General features: G+C 41.7%; 1 protein-coding gene across 2 annotated transcripts in view; it reads left to right on the forward strand.

Annotated features, from left to right (window-relative positions):
• Nucleotides 1-17,326, forward strand: part of ARID2 (AT-rich interaction domain 2) — a 172,916-nt gene that overhangs the window by 151,354 nt on the left and 4,236 nt on the right. For both annotated transcript variants that reach the window (XM_014601034.3, XM_014601035.3), the window contains 4 exons: nucleotides 13,679-13,817; nucleotides 13,903-13,988; nucleotides 16,813-16,936; nucleotides 17,016-17,107. In XM_014601034.3, the coding sequence (XP_014456520.1) occupies nucleotides 13,679-13,817; nucleotides 13,903-13,988; nucleotides 16,813-16,936; nucleotides 17,016-17,107 (441 nt within the window). The remainder of the gene's footprint in view (nucleotides 1-13,678; nucleotides 13,818-13,902; nucleotides 13,989-16,812; nucleotides 16,937-17,015; nucleotides 17,108-17,326) is intronic.

Consider the following 17,326-nt stretch of genomic DNA (forward strand, 5'->3'; position numbering starts at 1 on the left):
GATAGATTTGCACTGACTCTGGAAAAGTGTATCATGTTAACAGCTTGGCATTTGCATAGGTACAGACAAACAGCATTTGAGGTCCTAAAATCCCTCATCCCTAGTGGAGAGAGAAACCGTTCTGACAAGTTGCAGTAGTACTAGATGGTCATTTCTTCTGTTTGCAGAGTGTTAGCAGCAGCCAAGGCCTGAAGTAGTATTTCAATGTTTAAAACATTTAGTCTCTAACTATCTCAGGTATAGGATATAATGTTGATTTCAAACAAAATCAGAGTAAAAAATTCTGGTCTTTTCTCTTTTGCTCAGCTTTATATAAAGTTGGCTATTTCTAGTTGGCTGTCTCAGTATAAAGAAAGATTTCACTTAGCAATGAGCACATATTCACATCTGTTTTGTGTCCACCCCCTTTCCCATAATTACTTAACTGAACTCAGTTAATTTCTAGAGAACATGAAGCGTTATTTAAGACAGTGGAGGGTATCAGACCAAAAGAATCCTCTAGTAATTTTAGGTCAGAGTAAGTGTAGAGCCTTGGAATAGTATGTAACACTTAGGAAGTTACTTCCCTGAAAACAGAATTTGCTGATGGGTAAAACTCCAGGTACACAGCCCGTCCTTTTGGAGGGTGACTAATCAGGTTGCTTTAGGTAAAGAAGTAGGCTGAAAAAGAACCTAGATTTAAATAAAGAAATGTTATCTCAAAGATATGCCTAGCACCTTGAAACAAGTCTTTGCTTAGTTAGCAAATGATCTGTTGTTTACAACTTGGTAGTGGATCCTAAATAGTGTTGAGCTGCTTAAGAGTGAATCCTAAGTAGGCCTGCTCAGTTATAACTGCAGCTGCTGAATTGTACATCTGTCTCAATTCCAAGTACAGATGACCACCATATATTCATCACCTTTGTGTAGTTCAAGACTAGGGGCTTCCAAAACTCACTAGCACTTACCCATGTCTCCGCTGGCTCATTGCTGAAGGACTTGGCCTTGAAGATGCCTGCGTGTGTATTCTTTAATGTGGGGATGCTGTTATGCATCAGCAGCTGTGCTACTTCACAGAAAGGAAAATTTAATGTGATGTCAAGTGAAACCTAGACACCCTGAGGTTTCTATTCCCCTGCAGCCTTCATTTGCCTTCAGCCATTGTGAAATATTCCTTCTTCATCTGCCTGCTCTGCCCACGAGGACCATTTTTTTTTGATTGCTGATTGTTACTAGTCTGAAATTTGGTCTTGAGCTTGCCACCATGGGTGACTCTACCAGGAGTGCAAAACTCCAGGATCATCACTTGTGGGGTCATTGGTAGCACACAAGCCTCTCCACAATGTCAAGGTTGCAATCCATGCTATCCAGCTTATCAGGAGGCCGTGAAAGCCATTAAGTAGATGAAAAACAGCAAAGCATGTGGTCCTGATGGAATAGGAGCTGAAATTTTATAAGCAAGGTGAAAGAAGTTCTCTCACTGGCACATGTTGTTATTCTGAAAACCTGGAAACATTAATAGATTCTCAGTGACCTAAGAGGTGCCAAAATCATTACCACTTTTTAAGAAGAGAGAGAACATATTGTAGCAGTTACCATGGTCTTATTGCACTCCTGTCTATAGCTAGGAAGATCCTTGCCCACATTCTCCTCGATAGACTCACTTTCCTTGTTAAGGAGATTCTACGTGATTCCCAGTGTGATTTCAGATCACTCAAAGGTAGAATAGATATAATTTTTTGCTAGACCACTGCAGGTGAAGTGCCACAAGCAACACCAAGATCTTTACATTACCTTCATTGACCTGACAAAGGCCTTTGATTTGATCAACAGAGAAGCCCTATGGAAAATTCTAATTAAGATTTGGATACCTGTTAAGATTTGTTATCATCATCAGACTCCTTCATAACAGCATGACAGCAACTGTCTTAAGCAATGGCTCATAAACAGCCCCTTCCTTATTAGAAGTGGAGTCAAGCAAGGGTATGTGATTGCACCAACATTTTTCCACCTATTTCACAGCTGCTCCTCATTTCACTGCTGATAGGCTTCCATCTGGAGTCAGCATCCAGAATCGCACGGATGGGAATCTTTTTTTAACATCAACTGGTTACATTCCAAATCCAAGATAATCAACAACCTTCATTATTGATCTTCAGTATGCAGATGATTGTGTTGTGTGTGCTCTCTCAATTGAAGAGCTCCAGGTCACTGTTGGTCACTTCTGCAAAGCATATGAAATCCTTGGATTCACTGTCAATTTAATGAAAACCAAGATACTTTACCAACCTACCCCAACCCAACTAGCTACCCCTCCACATATCAAAATTAGATGGCAATCTTAGGCGATGATATTCAGCATTGGATTAAATCTGCCAGTGCAGCCTTTGAATGTATCCAAAATCATGTCTTTGATCATGACATCAGGATCCAAACCAAACTTCTTGTCTGCCAAGCTGTTGTCATTCCTGCCTTACTGTATTGGTGTGAAACCTGGACAACATATCGAAAACACCTGAAAGTTTTGGAATGTTATCGTCAGTGGTGTCTTAGGAAGCTCCTCCAAACCAGTTGAAAGGACAGAAATATGAATGCTAACATTCTGGCTCAAGCAAATTCTACCACTATTGAAGCCATGTTTATATGTCACCAGCTCTGTTTGGAGAGGACAGATCATAAGGATGCCTGAAACTCATCCTATACTCTCAGTACACCAATGGTTACCATTCTAGAGATGGGCAAAAGAAGAGATTCAAGGACACCTTGAATACTAACCTGAAGAAATCAGTACTAGGAAGACTTGAGCACTGAATCACCACCAGTGAGTCTGTAGTGTACAACAAGCCATTGATCTTTTGGAGCAAACTCACCTCACTGTGGAGGCAGATAAGAGACAAAGGGAAAGAGCTGTGACCCAACATTACCAGGACCCACTCCTTCCTTCCTTCTGGAACTATTGCTATGTCTGCAGTCAAACATTCAAATTGGCCTCGGGCATCTTCAGACTCAGTGATAACTCCCCTATTTATTGGAAGACTGCCCTCCTCATGTTTAGGGACTGCCAATAATGACCGGCCAGCAATGAAACAGCTAATGTAATATTTAAGAGAATTATGACAATTTGTCTCTGCTTAGACCACAACTTTACAGAGGAGCATAGGAATCTTCTTATAAATTAGATTAGCTATCCATCCAATCCCATATATTACTTCTGACAGGGACGAAGTGTTTCAAAGGAAGTTGAAGAAAAAACTTTCTACTAGACACTAGAAATAACCTGCCTATAGTGTTTAGTGGTTTCTTGCAGGCCAATGCCCAAGGGTTTATAAACATTTTCTTTTCTTTCCTTTTTATTTAATCCTGTCAAATGGAACTTTGTGGCAATACGTTCCATCATTTGAATTTATACTGTGCAAATATTTTTTGTCCAGTTTTATGGCTTCTTTTTTCTAGTTTCAGTGTTCCCTTGTTCTTGGATTATGAGAAAAGATAAATGGGAGCATTTGACCCATATTCTCTCTACTATTCATTCTGTTTTGTTGTATACCTTCATTATATTTCTTCTTAATTTCTTTCCTAGCCTAAATAGTTTCATAGTAGGTAGGGTCAGAAGGGACCTGAGCAGATCATCAAATCCAACCCGGTGGTCCCCATCTTATCCATCTCTCCTCTTACAAAAATCTTCTCCTGTCTCTAGTTACTTTCATCTTTTTATTTCAGTTGTATATTTTTGAAGATGCAGTGATCAATATAAAGACTGTATTTAAGTTGTGGGTATCTCTTTGATTTACATGGGTTTTTAAACATTTTCTGGATATACTGTTTGTGTTTTGACAGTGTGATATTTTTTTTTTTTCAGTCCCTCTGCAGTGACTCCCTATTTGTTTCTGTCTGGCATGATTAGAGTTAACATTAAAGCTGATAACGTGTATGAGTAATTTAAAATGTTCATTCCTTGCTTACCTTGCAGGTTCATTCCTCTGTCAAGTGTCCATTCCTTTATTACCTTCTGTAACTACATCAGCATGGAGTTTCATCTGACACTTGTTTTTCATTCACTTAACTTTTTAGACCCATCGAAAGTCCTCTGTGGTTAGTCTTTACCTAATCTAAAGTTCCTGCTATCTGCACATCTTGTCCTTTTACTGTTTTCTAACTTTTCCACAACATTAACAAACATACTAAATAAAACAAGTCATAGAATGGGTCTGCCAGGCACCTCATTGTTATCCTTTTGCCCTGTTGAAAATTGACCATTTATTTTTTCCTCTTTCTTTTTCTGTCTAAGTCATAGTATATCTATGATACTACTTTATTCCATGGCAACTTGGTTTCCTTAAATAATGTCTTGTTATTTAAAGAAACCAAGACTCTTTAAAAATCCTATGTAAAATCCTCCTACATCTCGTGGGAGGATCGCTCACCAAAATCTGAGCGGTCGCAAAGCTTCCTCTCGTGCGTGGATGACCTCTACCTGACTCAAGAAGTCTATGGGCCAACGAGAGGCAAAGTGCTGCTCGACCTGGTACTGGCTACTGGGGATGACCTAGTCGGCGACCTAGTGATCAATGGGAAGCTGAGTGACAGCGACCACGAGCTGATCACCTTCACCATCCACTGAAAAGCTGGCAAGTCAGTCAGCAACACGGAAGTCCTTGACTTCAGGAAAGCCGACTTTGACAAGCTCAGGAGGCTTGTCAGTGAGGCCGTAAGGGACCATAACCACAGGGAGAGGGGAGTTCAAGAAGAGTGGTTGCTCCTCAAGGGAGCGATCCTCAATGCACAAACTAAGTCTATTCCATCTCGGAGGAAAGGCAGCAAGAGGGCACAGCAGCCCCCCTGGCTCTCCAGGGACCTAGCAGACCTGAGGCTAAAAAGAAAGGCCTACAAAGGATGGAGGATGGGAGTCACCTCCAAGGAGGATTATTCTGCACTGGTCCGGTCCTGTAGGGAGCATACCAGGAAAGCCAAGGCTGCAACTGAACTCCAACTAGCTTTGAGCATCAAAGACAATGAAAAGTCCTTTTTCAGATATGTGGGGAGCCAGAGGAAAAGCAGGGGCAACATTGGACCCCTGCTGAACCAGATGGGGCAACTGACAACTGACGCCCAGAAAAAAGCCAACCTATTAAATAGGTATTTTGTGTTGGTCTTTCATCAGTCCCATGGGACCCCTGTGCCCACTACGGGACAGGGAAGTCTGGGTGAGGGTGATCCCCTGCCCTCCATTAATGCTGACTTCGTGAAGGAACATCTTGAGAAGCTGGATACCTTCAAGTCAGCCGGCCCTGACAATCTTCACCCCAGGGTACTCAAGGAGCTGGCGAGCATCATAGCCCAGCCTCTAGCACGGATCTTTGAAAACTCTTGGTGCTCTGGTGTAGTGCCTGAAGACTGGAAGAAGGCCATTGTGGTGCCTATCTTCAAGAAAGGGAGGAAAGTGGATCCGGCTAACTATAGGCCCATCAGCCTGACTTCTATCCCGGGGAAGATCTTAGAAAAGTTTAATAAAGAGGCCATCCTTAATGGACTGGCCGACGCCAACATCTTAAGGGATAGCCAGCACGGGTTTGTTGCGGGTAGGTCTTGCTTGACCAATCTCATTTCCTTCTACGACCAGGTGACCTATCACCTGGACAAGGGAGAAGAGATTGATGTCATATATCTTGACTTCAAAAAAGCCTTCGATCTGGTTTCCCATGATCACCTCTTGGAGAAACTGGCCAGTTGTCGCCTTGGGTCCTCCACGATCCACTGGCTGGAAAATTGGCTCCGGGGTTGGACCCAGAGGGTAGTAATTGATGGAAGTCACTCATCATGGTGTCCTGTGACCAGTGGGGTCCCCCAAGGCTCTGTCCTTGGACCCATACTGTTCAACATCTTCATTAATGATGTAGACACTGGAGTCGGAAGCTGACTGGCCAAGTTCGCCAATGACACCAAACTTTGGGGCAAAGCATCCACACCAGAAGACAGGCGGGTGATCCAGGCTGACCTGGACAGGCTCAGCAAGTGGGCAGACGAGAATCTGATGGTGTTCAACGCCGATAAATGCAAGGTTCTCCACCTTGGGAAGAAAAACCCGCAGCATCCTTATAGGCTTGGCAGCGCTATGTTGGCTAGCACTATGGAAGAAAGAGACTTGGGGGGTCATCATTGACCACAAGATGAACATGAGCCTGCAGTGTGATGCTGCGGCTAGTAAAGCGACCAAAACGCTGGCTTGCATCCATAGATGCTTCTCAAGCAAATCCCAGGACGTCATTCTCCCCTTGTACTCGGCCTTGGTGAGGCCGCAGCTGGAGTACTGTGTCCAGTTTTTGGCTCCACAATTCAAAAAGGATGTGGAGAAGCTTGAGAGAGTCCAGAAAAGAGCCACGCGCATGATCAGAGGTCAGGGAAGCAGACCCTATGATGACGGGCTGAGAGCCCTGGGGCTCTTTAGCCTGGAAAAGCGCAGGCTCAGGGGTGATCTGATGGCCACCTATAAGTTTATCAGGGGTGACCACCAGTATCTGGGGGAACGTTTGTTCACCAGAGCGCCCCTAGGGATGATGACTAGGTCGAATGGTCATAAACTACTACAAGACCATTTCAGGCTGGACATAAGGAAGAATTTCTTTACTGTCCGAGCCCCCAAGGTCTGGAACAACCTGCCACCAGAGGTAGTTCAAGCGCCTACATTGAACACCTTCAAGAGCAAACTGGATGCTTATCTTGCTGGGATCCTATGACCCCAGCTGACTTCCTGCCCTTTGGGCAGGGGGCTGGACTCGATGATCTTCTGAGGTCCCTTCCAGCCCTAATGTCTATGAAATCTATGAAATGTAAGCTGTTCCATATCTATTATTTCTTAATATGCTCAAAAATAATAGATGCACGATTTGTAGAAGCTGTGCTGGTTTGTTTCTAATAATATATGTTGTTCTTAATGCACCGTGTGCCCCATATGAATAAGCTGTTTTAAACAGTGGTGTCCTTTGAGGTTGTATGTATATTTTGAGTACTATCTTGCTCCCAATTATAGAGAGCATAAAGGCCAGGACAGCCCTTGGTTCCTTCCAACTACTCATAGATGCAAAATAGAATTGTGGTGTTGGCATTCCTTGCTGTTGGTGAGTCGCTAGCACAGCTTCTCTGATATGAGAAAAACGTTCATAGTTTTTTGTGGGGTTTTTTCTTGCCAGTTGACTTCAGTATTTGGCTTTTAAAAAGGAGCAGTGATAGGGGTTTCATCCAGATAAGACTATTTTCTCCTCCTTAAATGACTGACAAGAAGTCATCTAGCCTTAAGCTGTATCCATCCAACAATAATGCTATGCCCTTGAATGACAGGAGCTCTTGATGTCTGTTGTACTATAGAAAAAAACATGCTTTGGCTCACTGTTCCATGTGTCAGTGCTATAAGCACACATGGTAAGTGAGGGGTAAAATTGAAGTTTTACCTTCTGGAAAGATCTAGAAAAGCCTTATTGGGCCTAAGTAGACCTTTAGAAAAGCCCTAGCTTTTGAACAAGTGTCATGTTATCAGTCTTGATAAGTCAGGATGTCACTCTAGCTTCCTTGACTGCTGCTTCACCCGCCCCGCAGAGCACAGCTTGGTGGCAGGTGGCTGGGGCTAGCCACCCGCTGTGCAGCCTTACCCAGCCTGCCCCATGCAGATCCAGGGGCATATGCCCACTCCCATGCCCTTCTGGACTGGCGGTGTGCTGTGGTGGGAACCTCCCTTGCTGAGTCCTGTGCCCCCTCACCCTGGCTGGGCAGCTTGTCCCAGACCCTCCCTTGCTGTCAGAGCATTGATCTGCCTCCCCCCCTCCCACCCCCAACACCCCTTCCCTCCTCCCTCTGCCCACCACAACAGACTTACCAGCTGGAGACATCTGTGTCCAGCATGGTGAGGACTGCTGCCTGTTTAGTCTATGGCCAAATCTCCGAATCGGTGCTGAATCTTTGGATTCATATTTGGCCAAATTGAATCGGGACAGTGATTTAAGTCACTGAATCAAATCAATGTCCCTCCGAATCGGCCGAATCCGAAGTGAATACTTGCCACTTTGCAGAGCCCATTTGTCCAGTGCCTTTTAGAGTGCAAAACTAAACAAACTGATAATTTTGGGTTTTCTGCCATGTCTTTATCCTCTTCTTGCTCCTTTAACAACTGATAGACCAGTGGGCACGTCTTCTACAGGCTACCTGCTTCTAATATGCTTTACAAATACCATGTGATTTGTTCTTCAACTATTATAGTTACTGTGATTACTGGGAGTATTGTTTATAATGAAAACATGTATAATCTTAACTTCCTTGCTAGGTTGTTAACATGAATAAGTGTATTCTTTTGAATGCGTCATTAATGCACTTTTTGGGCTATATTCATGTTCACTTCAAATGTTTCCCTCCAAATATTAGATAGACCTGTTCATCATAGCAGAATGATAAAATGTGTTGTTTTTGTGGTGGTTGGTGACAATTAAGCAATAATGGAGGATATAATCCTTCGCATTTGGATTTTTGACTGAGTTCCTTGCTTCAGTACTCATGAAATGTAAATGTTTAATGCTTTTCCAGAACACACTGAAGAGAAAACCTTTAAAACTAATCATGTTTAAAACACTCAACTTGAAGATTGTAATATGTTTCTTGGCTGCTATACGCAATAGCATTTGATTGTAAATTGACTTACAAATATTAAACAGGAGCTGTTTAAATATGATCATAAGATAGTACAGATCATAAGCATAGTACAGGAAACTCTCGCTATTCACGGATTCAAATATTCATGGGGGAGCACAGAGCCAGGAGGCAGGCGGAGAGCGAGCACCAGGGACTGGGAGGGAAGCAGTGGTGGCGGCATCTTCTCCCCCAGAGACAGCCGCAGCAGCACTCTGAGGAAACAGTCGGTCCCTAGGCACTGTGGGGGAGCCCCGTGAACAATTGGGGGGGGGAGTAGGGGGCGGCTGCAGGGTCTGACAGAGAGCCCTGTCAGCATTCGCGGATTTTGTAATTCGCGGGAATCTCTGGAACGTATCCCCTGCGAATGGCGAGGGTCTCCTGTATTTGACACATAGGTAGCAATAGTCTCTAAAGATCACAGCTAAATCGAGCCTAGTTGTGCTAGGCATTGTGCAAGCATAATAGATGACTGGCCCTGCCCCAGTCTGCTGTTCTGTTTTAGTATCTGAAGTGAAAGTAAAGCTTTTAAAGCTTCCCAGTTCTCACTGAGGTTCAGCTATTGGCAAGTGCTATTAATTGCAGTGCTTGTTTCCATAGCTGCAGCTTTGCTTTACAGGATGCTTTTGAGTTGTTTTGTACATAATAATGTAAATGGAAGACCTTGAGGAACCTCCAGTACCTGGCAGGCCAGAATAACAAAGGGTTCAAAAGCTGAACAAAACTATGGAGATACCAAGAGGGAGATGAAGACTCTTCAACTGACTCCCTGAACCTCTGTTTTCATTATTGTATCTTGAGTAAAGACCGTGCTTTGTCCTTTGTTTTGTCATGAGACTGAATTATGTTTTCTTTTTTGATCAAGTTTTAAACAAATCCTGTACAATAATCTAATTATTAAGTGGCTCACTTCTGGTCTTGTTTTGATATAGTATAGTGGAATGGATAGTGACTAGTGTGTCACTGTGCAAGGGGGAGACTGCATCCAAGCATCAGTCTATCTTGTATCCATGAACAGTTCAAGTTCTTGGGTGAATGCAGGGGAGTTGGGTTGCAGTTCATCTCCAGTTAAAAGTCCATCTTTTGTGTCAGCACTTTTTGCAGAACAGCCACATTCATTCCGCCTACAAGATTCAGGAATTTAATTTTTGCAGATTCTGAAACAGTTAGTATATGCCTAGACACGTTAAGTAACATTATCTACTGACATGTTTTGAAACCCAGTAGTTCACTTTAACCAGCTGATGAATGTGAAAATACAGCTTGCTTTGACCAGCTGCAGTGTAATTTTAAAACATATTGTTTACATGTATTAGTTAACAGAATGTCATAAAACATCTCATCTCTAATCTAGCCATACCTGGCTCATACTAAGCAGCACTTTAATCCACTAATTAAAGCTTTGTTGATTTCAGTTGGACCATTCAAAGAACAAACCTACTGTTTAACAGTAGCATAGCTAGGGTGGGGCGAGCAGGAAATCAGCTCCAGGCATTTACTGTGCGGCGGTGCCAGAATCCCACTGCTTCCCCAGGGAGTCTTTACTATGGCAGGGGTAGCTCTTCACTACCCCTGCCCAGTCATAGAAACAGCCCCACACCCAGTAGTGTGGAATGGGGTTCCCCATCCTTCGCCCAGCAAGTTTTTTAACAGTAGGCATAGCCTTGCACCCAATAGCATCTCTGGGTAGGGAGGATGGGGCCCCTGGGGTAGCTCCCAGGAAGCCGGTGCTATGTAGCTATGTCAGACTCTCTCTGTCCCTGCCACAGCTGTCAAGCCTCTCTGCACAGGGAAGGCAGCATTAGCAACAGCAGCAGCAGCTTTGTTCCTTGTGCAGTGAGCCCTAGCAAGTAAGGCTTCCCTTTCCGTCACCACCCCCCACACCCAATCTACAGTGGTCAGTGTACCACCCCCTCCACACATCCTGGGCACTAAATGAACTTGCTGTGCCTCTGCTTAGCATGTTGAAGGGTAAAAATATGTCTTTTATAAACAAAGTGAAGTTTTGCAGTAAATCAAAGCGTGTTCATGAGATTGCTTTGTAGAAATTTAGGACTGTCCCAAAAGTTAAATGTAGGAGAGTTGCATCTAAATTTATATCTCTTCCCCCTTCTTCATATGAAGGGAAAACATCATAGACATTATAGTGCAAGTATTAGAATACCCTTTAATTATAGTAATGCAAGTTGCACCATTTTATTTTTCCATACTGTATAGGCTAGTATAGTAAGACTAGGTAGTGTTTCTTAATTTTTTAGACTTAAGGCAGCCCTTTTTACTCAAGCCACTCCTGGCTCTTAATCATTTTTTGACTACAGAAAAATAATACAGCAGCAGTCCTTCTGTTGCAAACAATTCAGCAAGACCACTACAGGCTAGAATGTTTATAATGCGATGGATTCCCTATGAAAACAGTTAAAAATTGTTGGTTAACCTTATTCAGGAAGAAAAATAAAAATACCGGATTTTATCATGTATAGCTATCACCCCAAAATAAGATATTCACTTTGTTTTTGAATGACAGAATGAAGGAAAAAAGTTTTTTTTCCCCAGAGTTATGGCTGCATAGAGCAAGGACAGAGCCTAATTTTCAGCTGACTCATCCTCCTTTTCCTGCTTAACTAAAATCTGAAATCCCAGCTGCTGTTGAAAACTGGTCTCCATTGGTGGATCTATAATTTTGAAATGAACTAAAGAGTCTCCAGGGCTGTGAAATAGGAAAAGTGACACCAGGAGCAGCTATCAGACAGCAAAGTTGCCTTAAGAAAGGTCAGCTAAATTAATGGAACATGAAGACCATTCAAAAAGGAGAAATAATCATTTACACATGTGGAGTGAAGAACAATGAGCTATTAAGTCAATTGAGTGTCTTAACTGCCTGAATAGAAATGCCACGCTGCTGCTGCACTGTGTACCAAAAATCAACTCGTACTTTTATCCTGGGCAGAAAATCTGATTTGCACAACTACTGTAGACTCCCCTCAAAATACCCCTTTGTTCATTCCTTAATTAATGGTCAATAGGTTCTTCACAAACACTTCTGCTGTTCCTTTCACTGATCATTTAAAATATGTTTCACTCTTCAGTATAAACCTGTCAACTAAATGACAATGGTAGAATGTCAACTCTTAAGGGAAAGGAACTTTTGTGCATGCTTTTAACATCTAGTGCAGTGGGACCTACACAGTCATATTGTACTAATGCATAGAGGCACTGATCAAAATAATTACTGGAATTTTTTTTTAAAAGGGAAATATATACTCTATTTGGTATGCTTTCTTTTTGTGCCTTTACAGTAAACTGGGACAACATCCTGCTACTGAACAGACATGGTGTTTAAAGTGCTCCAGATGCCTTTGAAGCACTACAAACTGCAAGGGTGCAGATGTTTATGGCTGAACAAGCACTTCAAAATTGACCCTCATAAAAGAGGAACATCTTTGAAGTGCTTCATTTTTAAACGCTGTCTGAAACGCCTGCACCTCTAAGCAGGGCATGGCAAGGGGCTGACATCTCGCAAAGCAGAGGGAACAGTCAATGAGCACTCTTCTGCGTGTTCAGGTGTCCTTAGGAACCTCCAAAGGCAGAGGCATGCAGGGATACCTGCTCTCCCACCTGCTGACTGGAGAACATTGCCACTGTGTGCATTTATGGTCATTTTGAAGTGTTCAGGGGTGGGAAACCACATAGAACACGTGTCTGCAGTGTGGAAGGGTTTGAAATTTGAAGCACACTAAAGTGGAGCAAAATTTGGAGCGTGTCAAATGAATATCTGTTCACATCATTACTTGGTCTGAAACAGGTGAATCAGTCCTTTTTCTATGAAGTCTATTTCATTTAATCAATTAGGCTTATTTTGGTTTCATAACTCACTGAATATTCCCAAACTGTATTATGTCACTCTTATAGTCGCTATTTATAAAAGTATATTCTTTTTTCTAAGTAAATTGTAAATTCCTTCAGATATAATTTAAAATGCACCTTCTGTTATGTAGTGACACATCAAATTAGTGAAGTCCTATTTTTTTCCTTTTTGTAAAATGGCTTGTGTGCTTTTACAACAATCATCTTAAACACAGGTGAAAGTTATGTTCTAGACCTGCAGCTGAATTCCATTGTCATAAAAATGGTTTAGTAGTAGTAACTTCTGTCATATCATTACACTTTCCTTTTTGTGTTCAATTTTAAATAAGTAACCTGTTTTTCTTAACTTCATTGTTTTTATTTAAGTTTAATTACTAGTAAAAAAATGTTACTATGATAAAATTATTTGAGTACGGAACAGTTTTATGGATTCATAGGTAAAGCTTTTAAATACTGTAATATTCTGTGATGAGCCCCCTGACAAGATTTCAGATGCACATATTGAGATATTGAAAAACTTATGAAGAATTAATGCATGGAGGAGGGGCAGTTTTGTTTGCTTTTTGTTATTTATAGGGTTCAATTCAGATTAGAGGCTATTTTCAAATCTCTAATTTTGAAAGAGTTAGAAGACTGCCCTATTGCTAGGTTACTAGGCAGGAGAAAAGAGATCCTATACTGAGAACTTCTAAACCAAGTGGCAGAAAGACAAGTTTTAGCAGGAGAGTTATTGAAAAACAGGTTTTACCCTGACCTGTTCTGCCAGTTATAACAAGCATCTATATTGCGTATAAGAGACTAGAACAAATGTTTTTGTTTCTCTGCCTACCAGTCAGATTTTGAAGTGCTGGCTAGTCAAAAGGAAATCAGGAAGAAGAATATGTGGAATACAAGAAGGTCATTAACTCCAGTTGTTTGAGAGTTTAGTACCATATTCTGTCTGGCCATACAAATAATTTTTTTCAGTAGTACATATTAAGTGCTAATGGTATTAATGCATCAGGAGGAAAAGAGACCCTTCCAAAGCATACTGCTTTTATCCTTTCAGTATGAAAGGCATGTTGATCTTCCCAAAACAAAATACTGGATCAAGTTGTGGTATTTCTATTTTAATATTAACCAACTAAAAGGAATTTTACAGCCTTTCTACTTTCATGTTTTTTAGGTGGTTTCAAACACCATCACAGGTTTTCTATCATGCAGCAACTGAACACGGTGGGAAAGATGTCTATCCAGGGCAGTGCTTATGGGAGGGCTGTGAACCTTTCCAGCGGCAAAGATTTTCCTTCATTACCCACTTACAGGTACAGATTTTTCTCTATTTTGTAAAATAAAATGTGGAATTCCTTTTAAGGGTGTTTGCATACATTTTCTCTCTTTTTCAAATAGGATAAGCACTGCTCCAGAGATGCTCTGCTTGCAGGATTGAAACAAGATGAACATGGACAAGCAGGAAATCAGAAACCTCCTAATAAGTAAGAGACCTAAGCCTAGTTTCCTAGTGAAAATGGAGGGATAGTCAGAAATCACTGAAAGAATTTTATGTATTTATCATTTGATTTGTCAAATATAGCTCTGGGTGCAATGTAGTATTGTAATCCTATATTCAGGTTACAAGGTCATGCTGGCAGTGATGATAAAAAGTAGGCAAGAGACAAGAAATTGTGACATCTGAGGAAAAGTCACAAATAGCATGTGAAACACAGGTGGGGAAAAAAGTTTAGTAACTGGTGTTTCACAAGTAATTGAAGGTGGAGTGTGCCCCTAAACTGTAGGAATCATTGTTTTAAAGATGAGTAGAGTTTTAGTAATGCAGAGGAATACTGTTCGTGCCTGCTCTTAGATTCTCCCATCTAACCAGCACTATCATTTTATTATAGTAAAGTGGCAGCTGCACTATAATTAAGGTTGAGTGTCACTTCCTGTGTACATATTAAATAACTATTCAAAATGTTCTAAAACTACAAGTGACTTCAACTGTTTACATTTTTCTGTGCCTTGTGGAGATTTTGGAAGGATTAGTGGTTTAAGTGTGCAGTTATAAATTTTTACTGTGTAAGTATTTTCAAAGTTAGATGGAGGATAAAATATTCCTAGGTAGGGGTACTCAACCCCCAGCCTGCAGGTCAGATGTGGCCTCCAGAGCCATAGCAGTTGGCTTGCCAAGGCTCCCATAGGTTAGAAAATTTGGTGGTGCAGAAATGATAGCAATTAATACTCTTACCCCTCCCCTGCTGTCAAATTACCAAATCCTACCTGGTCAGATCAGGGCCAGGCCACACCCCCTTGCCCATGCAGACATACCAGGGCCAAACCATGTCCCTTCTGCACAGTTGGATCAGAGCCAGGCCTGCTCCTCCTGCCATGCACCAGGATTGGGCCCCCACCACACCAGATTTTGCCCATTAGTCAGATCCAGCATGCAGATGGACTGGTCACCACCAGTGTGGCCCACTGGGTTAAAATGTTGGACCCCACCATAATGAGATAATCGTGGACAATAGGACTGTTGTGTATGATTTAAAAAAAAAAAAAAAGTCACTGGGTGGTTTGGTCAAGGGACTTCTGATACATAGTTTCTCTGATATGAGCTGCTCTTTATATTCAGGTTCCTAATCTTTGGTTCAGAGCTAGGGAATGTTGAGTGGTGAAGCAGTGTGGGGTTGGAAGGTCCAGGGATAGGGGCTTTTGCCCCTTGATTAACTTTTCGCTTGAAGCTGCGGTCAGACAAAGCTTCTAAGGGACCAGTATATTTCAGGTCATTGACCCTTATTGGTATAAGACAAATGTATAGCTGACTGAGCCATGTTGTCTGGCCTTGGGGTTCATATACAGGTGCAGCAAGAAGGGGTTGGGTCCAGTACTGAAATCCAGGGTATGGAGCCTCATTGGGAATGTGTGTTGGTGGTAGGGGGTGAACAGCAGCTACATTAACAACAGCTGCTTACCTTCCCCCCTCCCCCCGTCATGTCTGGATCCAGCCTGTGAGAAGCCCTGTGGTCAGGATCTGGCCTGAGCACCCAGTGAATCTGACACCCCTGGTGCATTTTGAAGTCCAGTTCAGTGGCTGGAGCTTTGAAGAATTTCCTTTAAAAGGGTTTTTATTTCTTGCAGTTCTTCAACAAATAAGGGATTCTCCTCAAAGGGGTATTACTATCTGGAAGCTTAGAAGCACCAGCAGAGCAAACCATAAGGGGGAAAGGTGGGCATGTTTTCCTCCAGTCAAACTGGGCTGAAAGGGTGTGCCCTCCACATACACATAGAAGTAAACCCATCCTCTCTCTTTTTTCCTGATGATTGTATCAAGATGGGGTTATCAAGCTCCACCTTCTTTTATTGCTGCTTCTGTGGCAGGGGTTCCCAAATTTTGTTCTGTGAATTTACATAATGTCCCTTCATTTCACAATAGTTTTTAAAATGATGATCCATAAACCAAACCATTTTGGAAGCCCTGTTGCAGGGGAAAAAGGAGAGATCAGAGCAGTGTGGGAGGGGGACAAGTGGGGGACAGAGCTATGCCAGGAGGGCTTTGGGGCTTCAGCCCTATTTTCCCAAACTTCCAAATACATATTTCCATTTTTGTTCCGCCCTTTAGAATGCAACCTCTGAGATCAAGAGAAGTATTTGGGAATTAGCATGTTTTGTTTATGCCCTTAGAGCAGTGTTACATAATTAAGGTGACATTTTAAAATAGGATTTAGATTTCTAAAATACTTCAATAGAAAAATCATTCAAGTTGTTTTTTTACAAATGCTCGATTTGAATCAGTGATTTACTTTTATTAAAAAAAAGTGATTTAAATCTCTGGCCAAAAATAATATTTATTTATTTTTATAACAGCACCTGCTTACAACCCCTGGCATAGCTGGCTAAATGTTCAGATAGATTGTGACGATACTCCTTGCCCCGATCTTAGATGCCAGTTGAAAAGCTATATTCCCCTTCACTCAAATCTTGGCTGACAGAGCACTTCTTCAGACACCCATCAGAAAGCAGGCTTGTGTCATTGAGTTCAGAGTATTATTTTGCCATTACAAATGTCATATATGATATGGAGTGGTTGTCTCAGGAAGATGTCCTTTAATGTTCATCATGAAATGATCTCTGGCATTTGTGTGCCAGAGTTTCTCCATGTTGAATCCAAAGATGAATCGATTTAGTTGTAAATACTGAGAGCTCTTTACTTGTCAACTACAAGAGAGGGAAAACTCATCAAAAGTAGAATTTATCTAGATAGATTTCAGTCTGTTAGAAAGCAGCATAAAGATACTTAATACTTTAATATCTTTGTCAATTTAGGCCACCAAATGCAGGGGGTACTGCCCCTGCTCCCAGAGCACAGAAGGCCATTGTGAATCATCCTAGTGCTGCCCTCATGGCATTAAGGAGGGGATCAAGAAACCTTGTCTTCAGAGATTTCACAGTAAGTAGGGCGTGGCTTATGGATTTGAAACTAATTATTCATTAATTTGGGTTTCAATGTTTTTCTTCCTTTTTTTTAGGATGAAAAAGAGGGACCAATAACTAAACACATCCGATTAACAGCTGCCTTAATATTAAAAAATATTGGTAAATATTCAGAATGTGGTCGCAGGTGAGCATTTTGTGATTCTTCTTGTACCAAAGCAAAACATGTTGCTCTGTGAATTATTTTTATGCTCCAAATAATAGGTGGATTTATTTCATAATGTTCAAAACAATTTCCATATAAGAAATGTTATATGTGTTCTTAAAATATTGCATTGAGAGAGGAAGTCAAAAAGGTAAGGGAAAACCAGGCATCTTGTATACATGTGTTTGAAACTAGTTTCAC

The sequence above is a fragment of the Alligator mississippiensis genome, chromosome 4 (genome assembly GCF_030867095.1).
Source record: "Alligator mississippiensis isolate rAllMis1 chromosome 4, rAllMis1, whole genome shotgun sequence".
Taxonomy (NCBI): Eukaryota; Metazoa; Chordata; order Crocodylia; family Alligatoridae; genus Alligator; species Alligator mississippiensis.